The sequence below is a fragment of the Perca fluviatilis genome, chromosome 2 (assembly GCF_010015445.1).
Source record: "Perca fluviatilis chromosome 2, GENO_Pfluv_1.0, whole genome shotgun sequence".
NCBI classification, from domain to species: domain Eukaryota; kingdom Metazoa; phylum Chordata; class Actinopteri; order Perciformes; family Percidae; genus Perca; species Perca fluviatilis.
Window position 1 is genome coordinate 44,140,595 of NC_053113.1, and position 23,869 is coordinate 44,164,463.

The window sequence follows — 23,869 nt, forward strand, 5'->3', positions numbered from 1 at the left end:
TAATTAATTTTATTTTAATTTTAAATGAAAAAAAAAAAAAAAAAGGATGAGGCCACACAGTTAGTGGGGTCTTGGAGGCCCCCTAGAGGTCGGAGGCCCCCGGGGATCAGCCCAATCGGCCCGGTGGTAAATCCGGCCTTGACGACGTCCGCTGGGGGCGTATTGTGTATTACGGAGCTGATTTCAACTGCCAGTGTGAAGGCGGCGTTATTATAGGTGTACACGTGATTCAGGGACTCACCGATATGGTGTGAGACACAGCTTAGGAGCAACTTAGTTGATTCACAACACTACATAACAGGTTCTCACTCTGCGTGTGTTTCGCGCTGGATGACGGTTGTGCTGAGCGGTGCAGGTACAGAGGAGAAGAAGAGAAGAGGATGATACCATTTGCTAAGCGGGGATGTTTTCAATTTCATCCTTAACACATACATTTTAAACCACAAACTACGGAGTATGTTTTGGACATTATTTAACCTTGTCTATAGCCCTATTCGCACGGGATAAGTATTACCTGGTGACCTCCAGTCATTTGTAATAATTGCGGAGGTTGTCTGTGATCTTAATCCCGTGCGAATCGGTCATGTTTGTAATTTGTAAAGTAATAATTCCCCCGCAAATGACCTACCATATTTCGCTGAAAACGGAGGTCCTGTGATAATATTAGTCCCGTGCGAATCGGCATCTCTGCTTTGTCCAGGATTTGGCGGGGCTTTTTGTTTTTCAAGGTACCTATTTCCTTCTTTTCGCCTTTTATCCATCTTTGGCGAAGAATGGAGGGTGCGTTGGAGTGTTTTGACAGTGTTTTGGGTGCTGGGTCATGTCGCTATACATCATATACAATTTGCAGAAAGAGAAAATGAAAACCACCACAAGTGCGAAGACAAAAAGAATGATTAGATGGCGATGGATGACATGTATAGCAGCATGCGGTAAATATATTTTTTATGTTTGTATCATACATCTATAGATAACGACAAGACATCTCCAAGCAATAGCTTATCAAAAATAATGCACAATCAAGCGAGGGGACTCACTTCATAATTAGAGGTTAATGTTACAAATAAATCAAGCGTAAAGCTTGAGCTAATAGATTTTAACCTCGTGAAATGTTTAGTTTTATCCATCTAACCGGACCCTGCTTGACACCACCCGGAGAAAAAAGTGAGAGAAAGAAAAAGCAGAGGTCGCAGTTCGGACGATGACTGACTACCCGGTTGAGATTGGTTGTGTGTGTGTGTGTGTGTGCGTGTGTGTCCTCGAGATCTTACCACACACAAACACACGTAGCAGAGCTACCCACACCCATGTTTCTACTGTTGCTTAATGTCAGTAAATTCGAGTAAAATCACAGGCTTCGCTTATCCCGTTCGAATGCGCCAGATGACACTCAGACGTGGGGGGGTAATTTATAATTCACACGAGGTCCCTAGATAATACTTATCTCGTGCGAATAGGGCTAAAGACGAACAAAAATGTTAGAATAACAACATTTCTTACTCAGCACCCCTATTCGCACGGGATAAGTATTGCCTGGTGACCTCCAGTCATTTGTAATAATTGCGGAGGTTGTCTGTGATCTTAATCCCGTGCGAATCGGTCATGTCTGTAATTTGTAAAGTAATAATTCCCCCGCAAATGACCTACCATATTTCGCTGAAAACGGAGGTCCTGTGATAATATTAGTCCCGTGCGAATCGGCATCTCTGCTTTGTCCAGGATTTGGCGGGGCTTTTTTGTTTTTTCAAGGTACCTATTTCCTTCTTTTGCGCCTTTTTATCCATCTTTGGCGAAAAATGGAGGGTGCGTTGGAGTGTTTTGACAGTGTTTTGGGTGCTGGGTCATGTCGCTATACATCATATACAATTTGCAGAAAGAGAAAGATGAAAACCACCACAAGTAGTGTAGATTAGTGCGAAGACAAAAAGAATGATTAGATGGCGATGGATGACATGTATAGCAGCATGCGGTATATATATTTTTTATGTTTGTATCATACATCTAGAGATAACGACAAGACATCTCCAAGCAATAGCTTATCAAAAATAATGCACAACCAAGTGAGGGGGCTCACTTCATAATTAGAGGTTAATGTTACAAATAAATCAAGCTTAAGCTTGAGCTAATAGATTTTAACCTGGTGAAATGTTTAGTTTTATCCATCTAACCGGACCCTGCTTGACACCAACCGGAGAAAAAAGTGAGAGAAAGAAAAAGGAGAGGTCGCAGTTCGGACGATGACTGACTACCCGGTTGAGATTGTGTGTGTGTGTGTGTGTGCGTGTGTCCTCGAGATCTTACCACACACAAACACACGTAGCAGAGCTACCCACACCCATGTTTCTACTGTTGCTTAATGTCAGTAAATTCAAGTAAAATCACAGGCTTCGCTTATCCCGTTCGAATGCGCCAGATGAAACTCAGACGTGGGTGGGTAATTTATAATTCACACGAGGTCCCTAGATAATACTTATCCCGTGCGAATAGGGCTTTAAGTTTTAGGGGTGCTGAGCTAGCCTCGCCCTTGGTATCGGGTACTGACACTCCCTACAACCTCGCACATGAAACAGCCCCAAACCTTTGCAAACTGTTGGGAACTGCTGAGGCCAGGGTACTGTGGGGTCTTTCCAGTATGAATACTCTGTCGGGTTCGATGCCCAGCCACTGGGGTAACATATCGGTTATAAAGTCCAAAAGAGGACGCTTACCCTCAGCTCCCTCCTTAAGACCAAACAGCCGGATATTTTTCCTGCTACGGCGGTTTTCCAGGTCCTCGGTCTTTTCTTCCAGGTATGTGAGCCGCTTTGTTGCTTTAGCCAGAGCCCTCTCGGTCTTGTCCAACGCGTCCTCTGTAGCGGCTATGCGGGCTTCAGCCTCCTCGATTCGGTGTTCATTAGCTGTTACATCTCGTTTAATTTCACCTAAAGTATTCTCCATCACCGAGATAGAGTTCGTCAGCTCCCCCAGTTGGTTATACCGTCCAGCTTCGAGCTGAACTCGGAGCGGAGTGATTTAAGCTCAGTTAGCACGTCGGCTACATTAGCCATGCTGTTAGCTTCGACACTCTCGACCGGAGATGATATATTCGCGCTTCGTGAGCTTGTTTTGCGGGCGTTCGAGAAGATGTCACACTCCTCTGCTGCTGTGGGTTTAGGCATTATTTATATTATGTAGCTAGTTGTCCGAGCTGTCCTCCTTCGCTTTCTCAACTATCAAGAACAAATTCGTCCTACGCTCCACAAGGCAACGGGACATTACACACGACGGATCCAAAATCGCATTCGTCCAGGATTTCTCAGCGGAGACGATCCGGCGAAGACGGGAGTTCAACAGTGTAAAAAAGCTGTTTGTTGACATGGGGACCTTCCTAGGATTTCACCTCCAACCGTGCAGGCTGAGAGTGCTACACAACGTAAGATCCAGATGTTTTCCTCCCCATAAGAGGCTGAGGAATTCCACGCAAAATCTCCGCTAAATAGCATACACACGACCAGGTTTGAATCAAATTGTTATCCATACATGAAGAGGGGTTAGTGCATTAACTTATGTGCAGGTAACAGGCTAATCACCGGGCCTGGTGGTGGCCACTTAAGCCAAGTGGCTCTAAAACAGTGAGAAATATGGACAATTCACAGCAGGCATACACTGGTTACTATCAAACAGACTTATGCTTTATCTTTATTTTACTTATTTATTTTCCGTGAAAGCTTGCAGTCTCTGTGTATGACTGTCACTTTATTTTGGATATATGTGATATTTTTCTAGCATGGTAAATAGTGGAGAGCAATGGTATTAAGATGGGATGCGAGTAGCAGGTGTCAATACACTATCAAGATTCATAGGGCCAATGCCCTATGAATCTTGATACTAATTCCAATCTGTTTTAAGTTGTGTTTTACAGAACACAAATGGCTGGACACTTTTTTTTGGGGATTTTTATATACTTGAAAATAATATTATACATTATATATTTGTATGCTATTGTTTATTTAGACAATTTTATTTATTGTTTATTTAGACTATTTTATTTCCTTTCTTTCTTTTAACCTACATGCTTGCTGTTAAGTGGAGTGAAGTACCACCCAAGAAAGCTAAGCTTTAACTGTTTTCTTGCCTGTTCTCCTGCACAGAGATGCCGCTTTTTTCTAAACACGATGTGCGTTGTTGACGGATAACTGTTACTTGCCGGTCACCTTGAGGGTGTTATCTGTTTCAGTGGGGTTGCCTTGTCGTTTGGGGACTAGGCTAGGGTTTTGGGGAGGCGGGGAGGGGGTGGGTAGAGGGGGCCCCTCAGGCTCTACCTATGTTATATGCTTTTCTTTTATTAGTCTGTAAGTCTTATATTGTTTTTACCTTTACTTTTATTCTAGCATGGTCACACGAAACCAACGTAGCAGGCAAAACTCTGTATTTCTAGTACACTTAATGTAATAACGTTTAATGTCAGAGGCCTTGGCCACCCAATTAAACGGAAGAGAGTTCTTACATTCTTAAAAAAGGAAAAAGTAGACATAGCTTTCCTTCAGTAAACTCATTTGTCCAATGAGGAGCACAAAAAACTCAAGAGAGATTGGGTCGGGTAAGCTTATTTCAATCAGGAGAGACTTCTTTGCAATTATGAACATATTTATTGTACATACAACATGTAAATGTACGAGTCTCTGGAGATTGGACTCCATCGAACCCAAATATCCTAAAGGGTTTAAGGACCCCAAACAAATCCCCTGATGGAGTCCAGACACTGGTGGTGGAGATAAATAGAGGGACCATCAACAGCCAAGCCGAGATGCAACCCAGGTCCGAGGGCGTGACCACCGGTGGCAGAAGGGGAGGAGGCGGGACGCACTCTATTTCCTGAAACGACAACTGCCAACCGTGGAAGAGAGAGCAGATTTAAAGCAGGGTATCAAGCTGTGATAGGCTCGTCGACAAATGGTCGACCCTGATTGGTTTAACTAACAACAACAACACAGCTGTTCTGATTACTACTGACAAGTGACGTACCGTGAAACAGCTTATCATTATGAGAAATTATGAAAAGTGAATGAAGTCTTCCTTTAAGAATTTACGCTGAGCTTCATTTCTCTAGCTTTACCAGCAATAAAAGGGGAACAGCAATACTCATTCATAAAAAATTACCTTTCATATTTAAGGAGCAATATTGCGATTATGATGGCAGACAAATACTAATTAGGGGGATGCTATATGCACAAGAACTGACATTGCTGAACGTATATGCACCAAACGAAGATAACCCTAAATTCATGATGGACATGATCACCCTATTTAATCAATATAATACAGACTTTGGAATAATTGCCGGAGATTTTAATTGTCATATGGATAGTAACTTAGATAAATCCTCAACAACGCTGTCCAACCCCAACGCTTCTAAGACTCTGAGGTTAGCCTCGGCTGATGTAGGCCTGGTCGATGTTTGTAGAGAACTTAATCCTACAAGGAAAGACTACACTTTCTATTCGGCTAGACACAAGTCATACTCCCGATTAGATTTATTTTTTTTACCTCAGGATCATCTCTCGTCCATAGTTTCATGTGATATAGGGCCCATTCTTATATCAGACCACTCACCAGTCTACCTGCGGTTATCCATCCCCCAGCAGACAAATCAAACCAAACAATGGAGATTTAATGCCTCACTCCTCGCAGACTTTGAGGCTTGTAGTAATGTTAGAAAATGGTTAGAGCAGTACAGACAGGATAATGCGTCCCCCCCTGTTACTCCGGCAGTGATGTGGGATGCAGCTAAAGCAGTAATTAGGGGCCAGTTGATCTCTTACGCATCTGCAAAAAAAAAAAAAAATCTATTACTAAACAAACAGAACAACTTAAGAAATCTGGAACAATGTCATAAACGATCTCCTACAGAGGAAAACTTGAGAAAACTAAATGCAGCCAGAACTAATCTTAACCTCATTTAAACAGAACATATCAAAAACTTATATTCTTTACCAAGCAGCAATATCATGAATATGGAAACAAGACTTCTAGCCTATCAACTCAAAAAAGAACGTGCAGAAAGCACAATAAAGTGCACACGTAATGCGTCAGGCCAGTTGAAATATGATACACGTCCTCATTTCTTGATTTCACAGCTTTACGCATCAGAAAATCCCTCCGCCACAGATATCCACAGATTTTTGGAAAAAGTATCCCTACCCTCTATCTCAGAGGATGAGAAGGAGTGGTTGAGTGCACCAGTCACCCCAGAGGAGGTGCTACAAGCAATCAAGTCAATGCCCTCCGGAAAAACTCCGCATCATTTCACCCAATGTCATTACTTCCAGTTGACTTTAAGATATTATCCAAATTAATTGCACGCAGGCTGGAAAACCTGTTGCCCCAGATTATTAATCCCGATCAGTCCGGCTTTGTGAAGGCGCGCTATGCATCTGACAATATCCGGAGGCTATTAAATATAATTGACCACTCGGCCCTACACAACAGAACAGCCCTACTACTTTCGCTTGACGCAGAAAAAGCGTTTGATAGGGTCGAGTGGTCATATTTGTTTGCTGTTCTGGAGAAATTTAATCTTGGTGAAAAATGTATTGGGTGGGTCAGAACTATGTATAGCAACCCACAAGCCCAAATATGTATAAATGGTACCGTCACTGAAAAATTTGATTTTAAGGCATTTTTATGAACGCGAGGCGTCTTTGTAGGACGAGCAGCTGCTTGCTATATGTCCCATTCATTACAATGGGGAAATACCGCAGCTAGCTAGCTACACTGTCGCCATAACTAAATTATATTTACAGTTTGAATTTCGTCACGCCACTTATACAACATCATTCCCCAATGTCTTATAAAGCTAACCGTTGTGTCCGATTTGATTTTAAGGCATTTTTATGAACACGATGGGTCTTTGTAGAGACGAGCAGCTGCTTGCTATATGTCCCATTCATTACAATGGGGAAATACCGCAGCTAGCTAGCTACACTGTCGCCATAACTAAATTATATTTACAGTTTGAATTTCGTCACGCCACTTATACAACATCATTCCCCAATGTCTTATAAAGCTAACCGTTGTGTCCGATTTGATTTTAAGGCATTTTTATGAACGCAAGGCGTCTTTGTAGGATGAACAGCTGCTTGCTATATGTCCCATTCATTACAATGGGGAAATATCGCACCTTGCTCACTTTCGCATAACTAAAGTGTATTTACAGTTTGAATTTCGTCACGGCATGAATATTACAGGTTCCTCAAGGTCTTACAAAGATTAGCTAACACTTGTCCGATTTCGGATTTCAATTGAATGTATTTTTGTGAATGTCAGAGTTAGGAGGAGGCTAGCTAGCTCTCATTGATGGACTCCATCTCACCGCGGCTCTATCAATGAGACTCGGGGATTTACCCGATTGTTTGTTTAAATAACTCAACACACGTACCCATTATAAGATTAACTGGAACCTGCGGGCTGCGGTAAAAGATTGCGGGCGTAACAAGCTCGCTGACACTGCGGTCAGGCTGGCGATGTAGCAACCCAGGCAGCACCAACACCGGCACTAAACTCCGACACACAGTCGGAGAAAATTTGCAATTAGCCATCCATTTTCGTAAAGCGGCCCATATTTGAGCTTTATATGGTTGATTTCTCGCATAAAAAAGTTTCAGAAGTGAATTTTGTAATGGAATAGCAGAGATCTGCGTGACCTAGCTAGATTCAGAAAACTACCTGATCTCAGGTCAGTTGTGTAGCCTATGTAAATGTTGGGGCGTGACTGTTTTCTTAAGGTTCCGGATTTTGAGATGCTTGCGTAAGCAACTCAACTTTGTTGGGATTCGCCCGTTTTCAGTGGCAGTTTCAAAATATGAGATTTTAATAGTAAAGGGGTGTCAGTGGGATTTTGAGCTTCTATGTATGTCCTATTTACCCACCGAACTGTCGTTATTCAACTATGACAGGGTAAAATCGGTTTTGCATTCTATCACCCCTTTAACTTGGCAATTGAACCACTTGCAGAAGCCATACGGGCTAATGAAGAGATTGCTGGTATCAATATCGGGAAAACACAGAACAAAATTTCACTACATGCAGATGATATAATCCTATACTTAACCAGCCCTGAGCGATCAATCACAGCAGTATTAGACCTTATTTCTAAATTTGGAACAATATCGGGCTATAAAATCAATTTGACAAAATCCAATGCATTATTAATTAACTCGTCAGTTTCTAATAGACTCAAGGCAATCTCTCTGTTCACCTGGGCCTAGAGCAGCTTTAAGTATCTTGGGGTAAATGTGGCTCTAAAACTTAAGGATCTTTACTACATAAACTACATTCCATTGCTTAAAAAGATTAAGGAGGAATTAGAACATTGGAAAATGCTCCCCATCTCATTTCTCGGACGAATACATGTAATTAAAATGTTCTGCCCCGTTTTAGCTATTTATTTCAGTCACTGCCCTGTTACTTGGATAAAACATTATTTAAATCTATAAACAAAATGTTAACCTGGAAAAATTCCTTACCAAGAATAGCTTTTAAAACTTTAACAAAATCTAGAGAGAAAGGGGGACTGGCATTACCAGACTTACAGATGTACTAAAGGGCCTGATTAGCTGGGTGCAAAAGCGTAATAATGCACACTGGATAGACAAAGAAGAAGAACTTTGTAATCCTATTTCTACAACTTTGCTGCCATTCATTAACAACATAAATGCACTACATCAAATAACAAAAACATATGTAGTCTACAACACTCTTCGAGCTTGGCAAGATATAAATAAGTTCTGTGGAAATTTTGGCAAAATCTCCAGGCTTTCCCCCTTATCCTTAAACCCAGATCTGCCACCATCTATTGCCAATTCTTTGTTCACAAAGTGGAGAGGAAATGGTATACATCAATTCCAACAATTGTTTGCCGGAGATACACTCAAGTCCTTTTCTGTTCTAATGTCAGAATATGATATTCCGAAACAGGACTTTTATAGATACTTACTAAATTGCACGCCATAATAAAACCTAATAAACATAAAGAGCCTACTTTGGGGCAATGTTTTGGCGACAAATCTCAAGGAGATTTTGGTAAAATCAACATCATTAAAAGGAAAAATCTCTGTAATTTATAGTGCTTTGTTGGACTAATTTTACAGCTTTTCCTTGACCCTATTTAGAGTCTTCCTTAACCTATAGGGCAGAAGGATATGGGACATGCTTTTGCGTGAAGAAATCAGTGGGATATGATATGTCAGAATGTTTTTCCTTTTTCTCTCTGCTGTTAAAAAAAAAAAAAAAAAAAAACCCCTAAAAAAAAACTAATGTAAAATAATTGAAACAAATATAAGGATTAAGATTGTCATGCAAGAACTACATCGCCGGTAGGCGTAATGCTAACTAACTCCCCAGATAAAATCGTTGGACATTATATAATCAAATGGTAAACTCTTTGGTACCGAATTGGACAAGACCCTGGACACCACATGCAGGAAGAGGATTATCATAATGTCTTATATAGCAAAGAAATGCATCTTGCTCAATTGGAATCAACAAAGACCCCCATCATTTAATCTGTTTAAAAAAATCCTAAATGAAACTTTGAGACTGGAACAACGTACGTACGCCCTAAAAAATAAGGGGGAATGCCTTCCGCAGGATATGGGAACCGCTTATGGACCTCTGACACTACCATGTCATAACAGAGTTTGACATGTTTACATAACCTTCACAAAGGAGGAACTGTGATCTGTGACCATGGACTGACCTGATCTAATTTTCTGTATTTGTTTCTTTTCTTTTTTCTTTTTTTTCTCTTCTGTCTGTTATGTTAATACAATGTCAAAAATCAATAAAAAGATAATTGAATTTTTTTTTTTTTAAATCTATAAATGAATAAAGAAAGAAAAACTGATGTCCAGAAATCAGTTAGGGTGGGACACATCCAGAACATGTGACAGAGTGACGCAGGTGCGCTCTTGCAGCTATCATATCGGGTCGACGACCGGGAACATATGAGCTAGTTTGGTTTTAGATATGTGGAGACAATGTACTACTTTAAATTGCACAAGAGCATGTCGGGCTCACATGGAGGTAGAGTGTATCCGTGTGATCTGTGAAGGCAAAACCTAGATCCTGTTCCCACATGGTTCTTATAGCTGTTAATGAGGGACTATGCAACTTCGAAATAAGGTTATAAAAGACCAAAATTGTCTATGGTACACTTTAAGGTTGGGGAGGGCCAGGCCTCCCGTGTCCGTGGTACTTGCAAGGTAGATTATTTTAGCCTAGGTTGTTTACTATTCCAAATATACTGCCGGATTACGGCATCAAGTTTCTTCGAGAAATGTATCGGTGGGGGTAAGGGGATCATTGTACTTCATAGTTGTCCTGGACAACTCGCTGTAGCGATGCATGGATGGTGATGCCCAAATATGTAATTTTGCTTTGGGTTGGTATTGTATCATTAATAGCTGATGTCACCTGTTTGTTGTTCAACAGGAGCACATTAGATTTATTCCAATTTATTTTATAGCCTGAGATTGAGCCTAATTCGTTAAAGATCTTAAGAATTTTTGGAACGGAGTCCTGAAGGTCAGATATGTACAGTAAAATATCATCTGCAAATAACAATATTGAGTTGTTATTGGATTTAATCTGGACATTACATATTTTATTTTGCCTTATAGCCTGGGCTAACTGTTCAGGAGAGATCCCAAATAGCATGGGAGATAGTGGGCATCCCTGTCTCGAGTCCCATGCGATGGGGAATGGCTGTGAATGCAGGCCATTGGTTGAGACTATGGCTGTGGGATTTGCATATAAAGTACGTACCATGTCTAATGAATTTGGCTCCCAAACCAAGCCTCTCCATTACTTGCCACTGTGTTGCTTTGTTTTAAAGATTGTGAGATTTTGTTGAACGTCAATTTTGGGAATTGCTGGGTCTCTGTAAATTAGTATGAGTGTGGTTTAAACCTACTCTATCTGTAAAGTATTCTGAGCTAACTTCTGTTGGGGTTCTGTTAGGGTTTGATTTGAAACTATAAATAAAATTGAATTGAATCTCTACTATTTCTTTCCTAAAATGATGTATGAAGAGCAAGGCGTTTCTGGGACTTGGAGAGGTTCGTAGGCTTAGCCCGGACACACAGAGCAGATCACAAAAATGGTGATTGGCTTGCCCAACTTGTTTATAGCCAGTGTATGTTCATTTCAGCTACCCAGTTTGTAGATAATGTTGGGTAGCTTGCCAATAGAAATTAACATTACGGTCTTTTGCTTCGCAAAGAACGTTATACATATTTTTGGTTAAAGACTGAGTTAGTAGATTGTGCTGTGGGCTATCTAATTTCCAGTAACCTTTTATAATCTGTAGCTTACTACAAACTTTAACTTAAACTTTAAGGGCAGGGCTGATTTTAGCCCGCTATATTAGGGGGGGCTGGTAGAAAAAACGAGCATTTGGTTGCACAGAGGTTAGAGAAGCGCACTGTAGTGGTTTTGTGGGGAGACAGTTTGAGCATTACACTTAATTTCTTTCATTCTGGTGAATTTTATGCACCTATTTTTATCTTTTTCTGACACAGGTGACAATTGAATATAAAGAAATCATTGTAAATAATATACAGTAGTAAGGCCCTCAGGCATTCTGTATTCCCTTCAACTATTTATTCTCCTGTAGATCAACATTTTTAATTTAATGTTATCTCTGAGTCAACCCTCATGTAGGCATAATTTACTCTTCCTTCCCCTGAGTTTTTTTGTTGGGAAGTAACCTCTTTAAATGTGGCACTTATTCACCTAAGCTCAGATGTGTTACATCAAGAGAATACTTGCTTATTAGGGGACTGTAAAAGGAAGGGTTACCAATATAACTCATCATCATTTAGAGAGTTGTAATGTTTTGAGAACAAATAAAGTTATAATATTACAAGATTAAATTCACAATACTTCAAGAAATAAATCCACCTGCCCTATAGCATTATGTTATTGCTCTGCTGATATGGTAGTATCTCATTCTGTCTGACAGACACAGAGATCCTCATTTTGATCGCTGGTCTCTGAATGAGACAAAGTTTAGGGAAGCTTCTGAACGCTGCTGAGGTGGAAAACCAAAACTTCAGCAGAAATACATGGAATTCAGACGACACTGTCGAAGCATGCCCACAGCAGAGCGTGTTCATCATAATTACCTGAAGCTGCTACACGGACCAGCCGCGCTGCTTATCTCTATTCTTACAGAGAGAATAAACACAAAACGACGGACTGGTCTGCTTTAGAGCTCCGTGTGTTTGAGCCTAAACCATAGACTGTTAACATCATGCCAAGGAAACTTCAAAAAAAATTTAGCAATATTGTTGTGCCCCTAAACTTTGTGTTGCCTTCATTTACATTCGGGGCTACAGTCCAAACATTTGGGACTGAAGCCCCAGAAACATTACCCAGCGACACCGATGATGAAGAGTGAAAATTGTGGGAATTAGAGCAAGTTTAGGACAATTTTTAAAGTCTCTGAAAACGGGTGATTTCAGTTATTCTGGCTGATTAGACCTCTGCTCTGGTTATTGCTGGGCCAGAGCTTTGATGGGAATTTATTACACACACACAAATTTTCTTGATCTACCAAGAATGATAAATGTGTAATTTGTCCTGCCCTAACAGGTGCCACAGAGCTGCATCTACATCAACAGTAGATGTCAATCAATACACCCACACAGTCATGGGAAGAGGTCTAATCAGACAGATTAACTGAAAACACCTGTGTGGATATTCCGGGTCAGAAGATGTAAAAGCTGCTTTTCACTCTAACTGAACTGAGTTCCCCACTCTAGCTTTGAACATGCCACCCCAAAAACACAAATATAAAAATCTTGGTGAGATTCAATCTATCTGAGGGTAGATTTATGATGGATTTGGTCGTCTAGTATGGACATATTTGTTGCCACCTAGGTGTAGTGTAATGATACTGTATAGGATATGTCATTATAGCTGCCTGCATAGAATTGATTGATATCAAGAAAGGCTTAACTATTGGCCAATAAATGTTTTGAGTGATCATCAGTTTTGAGAATGATATGAAAATTTGGTTCTTGTTTGTAGTGTTTCAATGTTGGTCTTCTCCTATTCTTTGTCGCAGGTTATTGGTCGGATGTGTAAGATAATAGACAAGACGTGCCTGTCGCCAACGCCCACATTGGAGCAGCACCTGATGTGGGACGACATAGCCATTTTGGCCCGCTACATGCTCATGCTGTCCTTCAACAATTCCCTGGATGTTGCAGCCCACCTGCCATACCTGTTCCACGTGGTGACCCTGCTGGTAGCCACTGGGCCGCTGTCCCTTAGGGCCTCCACCCACGGTTTAGTTATCAACATCATCCACTCCCTCTGCACCTGCTCGCAGCTCAACTTCAGTGGTGAGATCTTACTATACCCATTTGATTAGGTCAGCAGCCTTCTGTTGTAGTATGGATAAGAAATTTGTTAAATTCAACAATCTTACATGGGAATGGTGTAGATGACTAATATGAGAGCAATTTGAAAGCCAGAGTTTCCTATCAAAATAAATGTGTTTAATGATTTCAGAGGAGACAAAGCAGGTACTGAGGCTAAGCCTGACTGAGTTCTCCCTGCCCAAGTTCTACCTGCTGTTTGGCATCAGCAAAGTCAAGTCAGCCGCGGTCATCGCCTTCCGCTCCAGCTACAGAGACCGCTCCTTCTCACCAGGCTCCTATGAGAGGGAGACATTTGCCCTGTCTTCCTTGGAGACCGTCACTGAGGCCTTACTGGAGATCATGGAGGTCAGCTTAGAAATTAAGCTAACTAGACATCTGGTTTTCACTCCTTCTTTGTCCTACCAGTGCAATTATTTCAAATAAGAAATTCCAAAGATCCCAGCAAAAGTTGGCTTGCTAAATCTGTCAAGTTTCTTTTAATCTGTTTGCTCTCCGTTTTCTTTTCTCCAGGCTTGTATGAGGGACATCCCAGCCTGCAAGTGGTTAGACCAGTGGACAGAGCTCGCACAGAAGTATGCACCTCCTCTATGTTATTTTGAAGCATCAGTGTTAAGAACATGCATTTGCAGTTTGCAACAATGTGTATTTGGATTTCAGGTTTGCATTCCAGTACAACCCATCTCTCCAGCCGAGAGCACTGGTTGTGTTTGGCTGCATCAGTAAGAGGGTGAGCCACAGCCAGATCAAACAGATCATCCGAATTCTCAGCAAGGCCAGCCCTCTGCTCAGCATAGACCGGGTGAGAGTGTACATTCACTCATATGACTCTCTCTGCCAAACCTATACCTTTAAATATGGCACGTGTTTCAGTTCATTAAAAATCAATAGAAGGCGCCCAGTACAGTACATATGTCCACTAACACAGTGCTATTGTCAAGTTAGGCTACAACACAAATTTAATGCAAAAAGATTACATTTAAATTTAAGTTATTGTGAGGTCATCTATTTTTGAAATTATTATTATTATTATTATATTATTATTAAGTAATGTTCCGAAAGGTCAAAGATTTTCTTCACACCTCTGTCCTGAAAACATTGAAAACTAGGATAAAGTATATAGTTGTTTTTCTCAAATCTGGTTGATATTTACATCAATATTATTCTGAAATTGTAAAAAGATGCCATTATGGTTGCAGATAGATAGATAGATAGATAGATAGATAGATAGCATTTATTGTCATCAACTGTACATACAGAGTGCACATATAAACAAGATTTCATTGCACTGGGTCATAAATACTGCCCTAACTAAAACAAGTATTACTGAGTGAGAGGGCTAGTGGTAAAAAAAAGTATTTACATTCAAGTATACCACTAAAAATTAACCTTTAGGCCTTTATATAAGGATTGTTAAAAAGTATTAGAACATATTTTGATCAAAAGCTTTCTTCATGGTATTTTAATAAATTATTATATACATGAATGTATTACTTGGATTTGTATTTGTAACAGCTAATCATGTCCCACCTCTCCCTCTTGCTCCTTCTTGCACTCCCGTCTTTATCACAGGGACTGGAGAGCTGTCTGAAAGGGCCGGACAATTACAACAGTCAAGTATTAATAGAGGCCACAGTCATTGCTCTGACTAAGCTGCAACCTCTACTCAGCAAGGTATACTTCCACTGTAGTAGATCCACTTCCAGCCACAGCAAAATGGATTTTCTTTATCTGCAGCTTATAATTTGGGAAGAAAGGTAGTTTTTGCCTATATTTCTCAGTTTTATCAAATTCATGAACTGAAGTAATAATTTTAGACTTGAAATTGTTTCTATATTGAATTTTGTACTATTTGCATGCCTGCTGTGCCTCTAACTTCCAATCCAACTGACTGGTTTGAAAATATAAGTGAATTTGCACAGACTGTGTGGCAAGTTTCCATTCTCAGTTTTCTACTGAGTTAAGGTTTGAGTTTGCCAGACCTTTCCCCACAGCGCTGCGGAGGAGGGTCTGGCTAGTCCACACAGTATTCCCGGATGGGAGAAAAACGTGCTGTGGTTTATTGGCATTTTTTTAAACCAATCACAATCGTCATGGGTGGTGCTAAGCACCAGGCTGTGCCACTGCAAAATAGCCTCGGGAAGGAACTTGTTTTGTTGGAACATGTTGCGTTCAAAAATTGTTTTAGTCCTGCAACATAATACTCAGATTGGACAGTAGTCTAGCCAGCTGTCTGGATTTACCCAGCAGAGATTTGAGAAGCAGTTAACCATAGTCGTCATGACTCAACCAGAATTTAAAATTCCAACACAAAAAAGCCGTATGTACGCTGCATCCGGCCGAAAAGAGTGAAATCCGGCGGCAACAGAGCAATTCTGGAAGTGGAACATTGTGGATATACTGTATACTGATCTAAAGTGCAATATCTATGCTAAACTAAATCAAATAAGATTATTTTTGTATTTCATAAAGTTCTAATTTAGTTCTAAATTAGTTAAATGATCAGAGACTTGGTGTTATGGGCGGCTGTGGGTCGGTCCAATCCCTTGCCTCTGCATCTCTACATGTCAAAGTGCAAGTCCTAGGTCAAGATACTGAACCCTGTGTGTTTGCAGGAGTCTCCAATGCACAAAGCTCTGTTCTGGGTGGCAGTAGCTGTGCTGCAGCTGGATGAAGTCAACCTGTACTCTGCTGGAACAGCCCTGCTTGAGCAGAACCTCCACACTCTGGACACAATGCGCGTCTTCTACGACAAGGTAAAATGCATACGAATACACACTATGTACCCATGAGGACACAATGTCTCCTCTGTTCACACATCCCCACAGTTTGATGTTGTGTGAACTAAAAGCCATTACAGTTCTTATGATACTTATTTGGGTTTGGACAGCTTACTCAGGCTGCACTGAGGTTTTCAAGGACATGCGTGACAGTGTATTCAAAAGATAAATTTAGCTAAATCCATATGTAAAGTCTCATTCTGATACTATCATTTGATTTTGGTCCCTCTCTATAGTGCTCATTGCAATTTTTGTTATTTGCCTTTTATAGACAAGGTCAAGTAATAATGCTTGGTAGGGCTGCACGATATTTTGTTTCATCGTCTACATCACGATGGTCACATCGCAGGATGTACAATGTTAACGCTACAACTTTTTTGATAGAAAAGTAAACTTTTACTGGCTGAAGCTTCCCTTTTAAGACAGGTGGCTATGTGGGCAACGTGTGTATGTGACTTAACGTTAGTCAACAGGGTTTGTTATGGGAAGTGAGGCTCTCCCGTGTGTAGAAAAGTACCGTAAGCGGCAACTGCCGCAGACACAGTGATGCACATGCTTTTCCATGGGTAGTGAACCTACAGTAGGCACTGCATGAAAAGTGGAATTTCCGTCCCCGTAAATGCCTGTAAACGCCCGGAAATCCCCCTAATTTTCGGCAGTTATCGACAATTTACAGGCTGCGAACGTCACGTTCGTCTGTGTCACATATTGTCGGAAACGAACCATGACGTATGTGGAGAGCCCCCGCGGAGGTGTTAATGGATCTAATTAGAACATGAGAGGCGCCTGGCCAGAGAACGTCTGGCCTGGCTGTAATTTCCTCACTCAGGATTGGATGAAACCGCTACTTTTAAACAAGAAAAATCTCTCGTGATTGGTTGACAGGTCTGTCTCGTTATGAGGCGAGGTTAGTCTGAAAAAATATATATATATATATATATATATATGGTTAAGATCGGTATCTATTAACGTATCTATGTCCTACAGAAGAATTAATGAAGTTCATTCAATGAAAGCATATTCTTTAAAGGGATACTTCACCGATTTAGCATTCAGCTTTGTATCAGTAGAAACCCGATAGTATTTCTGAATGACCGTGCTTCCCTCCCTCATGTCCCCCTGAGACGAGTGATCTCTGCATTTTTTTTTTTTCTTTCAAAAAACTTTATTATTCCAATACAGAAAACATACATACATACAAACATGGAAAAGGGGGAGCATGGAGTTTACATCAAAGAGGTTGAAAGGCATTATAGATGTTCAGAGTCCGGATGGCTTTCTTATACGTCAGTCCTTTTAAAGTTTCAAAATATAATTTCATGTTATTTTTAAATTGGTGAATATTTGGTTTGCTTTTAGACCATTTACATTTATGGATATAAAATTTCCCAAATAAAATTAAAAGATTTAAAATGAAAATATGGCATTTATTCACATCATTTCCTTCATAGTAAAAAATAATGTCACTACTTTGTAATTTTATCTTAGAACCACACAATACATAAAATACATCCTCCACATCAATCCAGAACAATCTGACATAAAAACATTCACAAAACAAATGTGCAATCGTCTCTGTGAAAACCCCACAAAATGTGCAGGATTCAGAAAGTTCAGGTTTATATTTCTTTAAAATTTGATTTGTTGGGTAGATGCAATGGACAATTTTGAAAAATACTTCCTTAACTTTATTACTAACAACATATTTATTATAATAGATCCAAATCAAATTCCAATTGATATTCTCAAAGTGATTATTCCAATAATGTTTGCATCGAGCAACTGTGGGGCAATGCGTCAAATGTCTAAAATATCTATTATTGCACTTTTTATCCTTTATGTCAATGCCATTTAATAAGACATCTGTTCTAAAATTTGACACATTACTACTCTGCAGCAGTCTTTTATAACCCGTGGGTATAGCATCAAACACTATGCTATATTTTCTTGCAATTATTGGAATATTAAACTTCATTAAGAATTCTGAATATGTAAGTAAGTGACCATTGTCATTAATCTGCTGGGAAATCAATAAAATGTTGTTTTGGACCCAATTGGGATAAAATATTGACTTGTTCTTATACTTTACATCTTTGTTATTCCAAGAAGCCAACATAAAAGAGCTTGCTTATGAAAGTTAGATAGCTGAATAGGGATTTTATCAATATCAAAATTGCACTTTAGTAAAAATTCAATACCACCAACCTTTTGAAAAATAAAGTTTGGAATAAAATACCACATTTTATCTTTATTTTTTATATAATGTTTAATCCAGTTCACCTTGAAAACTATATTAGATGCATGGAAATCAAGAACATTCAAACCTCCTTGATTGTACGGATTACATTAAGTATTTTTATTTAAATAGTGAGGCTTATTTTTCCATATGAAATTGAATAATGCAGAATCTATTTACTTAATGAAAGGTTTTGGAACATCTAAGACTTTGGCCAGATAAACTAATCTGGATAATCCTTCAGTTTTGGATAACAGTACCCGACCTTTGAGTGATAAATCTCTCATGAGCCATCTATCAAATTTATTTTTGACTTTTGGAATGAGAGGTTGAAAGTTGGAATTCGTCCTTTCTGTCTGATTTTTACAGATATTAATTCCCAAGTATGTTACTTCCTCTTTAACAGGAATACCCTCAAATTCTGTTGTATGTATGTTGCTCTCTTTGAGTGGAAAAAGGGTACATTTTTTTATATTTAACACTAATCCTGAAATTTTAGAGAACACAACCTGAAATTCATCTTTTAAGAAAATGGCTGTATCATCAGCTAGCTGGCAACATTTTATTTCTTTCCCTACAACGTTAATGCCTTGAAGGTTGTCATTGTACAGATGTAGGGCCATCACTTGCATTACTAAGAGAAACAAAAATGGGGCCGCAGGATATCCTTGTTTTATACCACGGGATATGTTGAATCTATGAGTTGTTCCCCATGGAAGTTTAACTGAGCTATTGCAGTCATTATACAAAGTTTGTACTTTGCTCTTTGATGTATTGAAAAAAAAAAAAAAAAAAAAAAAAAAAAAAAAAAATGGACAGAAATGGACATGTAATGAGCTGTTATGTATCTTATATAAGTTAATGTCCTTTATTAGGTTTAGGTATCAAGGTAATTATACCCTGACACATAGTTGGTGGAAGTTTGCCAACGTCTATAGCTTCTCTGAAGACGTGAAGTAAAAATTCAGAAATTTGATCTTGAAATACCTTGTAAAATTCACCAGTAAGGCCATCATTACCAGGGGCTTTATTATCTTTCAGTTTACTAAAAAAAATTTTTATTTCATAGAGTGACAGCGCTTGATCACAGAAATCTTTTTGAGTTTGGTCAATACTTCGTGCCTCATTTGTTATAGAGATGAAAAAATCAGATGTGTTAAAACTGCCATTTTGCTCGGAATATAATTTTTTATAAAAGTTTTCCACAAAATTCGAGATTTCAGGGGGATGTTCTGATATCTGCTCTTTAATCTTAAGTTTATGTATATTATTAAGACTGGCATTTGTTTTTTCCAGACTATGAAAATATTTAGTGTTTCTTTCACCATGTTCCATCCATCGCCGTCTAGACATGATAAAAGCCCCCCGTGCTAAGTATTGGTACACATTTTCCAACTCAGATTGTAATTCGGTTAACTTATTGATATCTGTTTGAGACATATTGTCTTTTTCATAAATAGAAATGATATTGTTAAGTATTCTGTCAGTAATTTAGCATTTATGAAGGTATTCAGTAAAGTATAGATTTCATTTTCAAATTCCTCAAATAAAATTGTGTTTCTTAGGCTGTTATTATATCCATATATGTTACCCAGAATGAAAATATCATCCATAAATTCACAAATTGAAATAATCCACCTTCCAGAATCATGAGCAACTGTTTTAAGTATTTTTCCCTGAAAGGATCCTTTCAGAATAGCTACACCAGCGGAGTTATTATTACCATAAGCCATCCATATGTTATCTCCCCATTGACTTTTCTAAAAATTGAAATCTGAAACTAAGGCATGTGTTTCTTGAAGAAAATAAAAATCTGCCTTGAGACTCTTACAAAATAAAAAAATAGCTTTCCTCTTTACCTGTTCTCGTATACCCCTTACATTAAGTGAACAAAGGGACAAAGACAGGTTGAACACTAAAAACAAAAAGTATCTAGAAAAACTAGTGTTAAATGAACAGTGCAAAATGCTTTTCTTCACCTTTTGAATATTAATAAATTACAACAAACAGACATAAGATTAGATACGTCTGACCCCTGAGACTGTGTTTTTCTAACATTGAGGAAAATGTTTTGGGATGAAAGTGCCTTAAAACTGGAAACTCAATATTTCAATTACTTCAGAACACTATTTATTTTATTTTTAGATTAGATCTAAGCTTTAGAACTAAGCTTTCAACAAAGCATAAATGTAACTTTTCATATTTGTTTTCAGCCCAGTTGTGTAGAGTTTATTTCCATCAACTATTACACTCTGATTTCTTTACCATCAACGAAGGCTCTGGCTCCGACAAAGAAGGCTTTTTTCCCCTGCTTGCGTGCCTCTTCAATCCGTGGCCAAAGTTTGTTGCGTGCTTCCTTGTCTTTTGTGGTCAAATCTTCTCCAAATTTCAGCTTCTTTATCTTGAGGAACTCCGACTCCTTTGCACATTTCCACAGCATTTCCTTCGTCGACCGTGATGTAAATCTTGTTATCACCGGCCTAGTTTTACCACCATCTCTCCTTCCAATTCTGTGGCTCACGTCAATGTGGAAGCGTAGATCTTCTCCGGCGTTTGGTAGGATTGTGCTACAGATGTCCACGACCCGCTGCTTCACATCCTCCCCCTCTTGCTCTGGTAGGCCATATAGACGCAGATTCCATCTGCGGTGGTAACGTTCCATCTCGTTCATCTTATCTTCCATTTCTGTTATTCTCTTTTGATGCTCATCACTGACTTGTTTGACCGTTGTAATGTCTTTTTTCGCATCACGTACTTCTTGGAAAAGAAATTCAGAAGTTTTCTTCAAATCTTCAATTGTATCAGTATTCTTCTTAATCAGTATTGCGAGACAGTCGGCATTTTCTTTAATTTTTTCGGCCACAAGTCTTACAATATTATCTTGCATCTCAGAGAGAGTGGGCTCCGTTTTCCCTTTTCTTGTAGCAGGTGTACTTGGTGCTGAGTCTGGGAGTGGAGTTACGTCTGGGTCAGTGTTAGTATACGAGTGCATATCTCCAGCTTTCACGTGATCTCTGCATTTGGGGCCTGGAAAGAATCTTCCAATGACGTAAAATGACGATTTTTGCGTCATCTGAAGATTTTTTGGGCCAGAGGCAAGTGTCAGTACCCGATTCGTTCCACCTGCACAATCCGTTCTGCGCATGTGCAAGATGACACGTATCATTCATGCCATTCAGTCTAAAATAACGTTAAGTCAAACATAATGGGAAAAGCAGGCTACAGCTAAATTAAGACTTTACAGTAATAACAATAAAGACAAGTATTGACTGATTGTATTTTAAATGAGCACAAGTAGAACTGACGTAACAGCTGTTATATATGTTAACATTTATTTTCAAGTTTTATTTTGAGGGTCTTTTAAAGTTTACATGCTGTCTCAGCTAGCGGTTAGCCGAATTAGCTGTTAGCTAAACTAACGTTAGCTTAAATGTGGAGGCAAACGGCAGACCACTGCAATCAGCTAGCGGTTAGCCAAATTAACCGTTAGCTAAACTAACGTTAGCTTCCCGGTGGAGGCTAACGGCAGACCGCTATAATCACCTATCGGTCTGCTAGCCGAATTAGCTATTAGCTAACTAACGTTAGCTGGAGGCTAGCGTGTGAACATCTTGCGCATGCGCAGAACGGATCGTGCAGGTGGAAGCGGTGCCGTTATTCCGAGGTGGTGGTTGTGTCACTACCCAAAGTGAGTAGAGTGCAGGTTTGATATATAACAGCTGCTACGTCAGTTCTAATCTACTTGTGCTCATTTAAAATACAATCACTCAATACTTGTCTTTATTGTTATTACTGTAAAGTCTTAATTTAGCTGTAGCCTGCTTTTTCCATTATGTTTGACTTAACGTTATTTTAGACTGAATGGCATGAACGCAGCATTATCATCTGCGCCTACGTCATGGCATACGTGTCATCTTGCACATGCGCAGAACGGATCGTGCCGGTGGAACGTATCAGGTACTGACATGGATGTATTAAGAGAACTGGATACAGTGGTCGGCGGGAAGCCCCGTACGTTCCAATGAGAGTGCTCAAAAGCGCATTAAGACAACATGGAGCTCGGCTTTTCCGCATTCTTGGCCCATGACGTCACGGTGGACACGCGCACTAGCAACAATTTGTTTATGTTGTCGTAGCAACCGGTAGCAACATGCTTGTTCATGAGCTTATCTCTCGTGGCTCTTACAAGTGGCGAACTCATGAACTCGCCGTTTTCATTGTCTAAAATATTCACTAACGTTAAACATTGTTTTCGTTGTTCCTGGTCGTTTACATGCTTAGCTAAATAAACGATAGATGTATTTAGCTAAACAACCAAGGAGATTTAATCATTATGTCGTGCTACTAGCTAGCTAGCGCTAGCAGTTAGCCTGCAGTTTCGTGAACAGAGCTCATCCATGGCTTCATCTCTCATCCACGTTACAAGCTTTACAGCATACAGCCCTCGGGTGTATCATAAGAGAGAACCAAGGCCATGTAATCACTATGTATGTTGTAACGTTATGTAGACATGATCTTAATACAGCCATGCTAGCTAACCCTGATGTTAGCAACTAGCTAGCTAGCCGATAACCCCGCCAGTTTGGGAAACGCTAATGACGTTACATCCACGTAACAGGCTTTACAACATACATACATCCCTCGGATTTATAACTTCATAAGATAATACCATGGACGTATTAATAGAACACATGGTGAATTACAACCATTAGCTATATCCGTTGTTATTACAGCTAGCTACATGAGCTCGGGAGAACAGTCATGTGAGCGGACGTGCGCAGTCCCGTGGTCTGCTCGTGTCCATAATGCGCGTTCATCATTTCAAATTTAATAATTCTGAATTCGCTTCTAGTGAATGTTAAAAATGTTAAAAACGTAACGTTTTAAACAAGGACCCTTTCAGTGTTCGGGCTGGTAGGTTGATATACCCCGAAACTAATTATCCGCTGAAATATATAGACGTTTCTTTCGCCATGTAATGTCTATGTGAAAAGTCTTTCTGGGCCATGGGGTGCAGGACCACCGTTATCCGCTAAGCCCATGTTGGCATATAGACTTAGCGCTCCTCCTGGGGGCTTGGGTACTGACAGCAAGGACTACAGCCAGTAGTAGGATCTACTTCCGCATGTTTTCAACACCTGGCCGAGGTATTCCGAATGAAAACGACTGTCAGCCATCTTGAAGCTTCGCTAAACAGGCTCTCGGTTTTCAGCAGAAAACATTTACAACAATTATCTGCATTCAAACTACCGGACTACAATGCCGCTAGCCAGCTAGGGGACATCCTCATCGGCTAGGTGGAAAGCTAGCGCTAGCTAGTCCACCATCCATCCTGCTTGCAAGTGTCTGCTCATTAAACAACAATCTGGATTACATCCTTCTTCACCGAAACTCCCAACGTGAGTTCAGAGACTGCTGTGTTTTTGTTT

General features: G+C 39.8%; 1 protein-coding gene across 7 annotated transcripts in view; it reads left to right on the plus strand.

Moving 5' to 3' along the window:
* The window catches only part of nf1a (neurofibromin 1a), a 393,989-nt gene that overhangs the window by 314,026 nt on the left and 56,094 nt on the right, over nt 1-23,869 (plus strand). For all 7 annotated transcript variants that reach the window (XM_039824923.1, XM_039824958.1, XM_039824930.1 and 4 more), the window contains 6 exons: nt 13,109-13,388; nt 13,558-13,772; nt 13,938-13,999; nt 14,085-14,226; nt 14,997-15,098; nt 16,040-16,180. In XM_039824923.1, the coding sequence (XP_039680857.1) occupies nt 13,109-13,388; nt 13,558-13,772; nt 13,938-13,999; nt 14,085-14,226; nt 14,997-15,098; nt 16,040-16,180 (942 nt within the window). The remainder of the gene's footprint in view (nt 1-13,108; nt 13,389-13,557; nt 13,773-13,937; nt 14,000-14,084; nt 14,227-14,996; nt 15,099-16,039; nt 16,181-23,869) is intronic.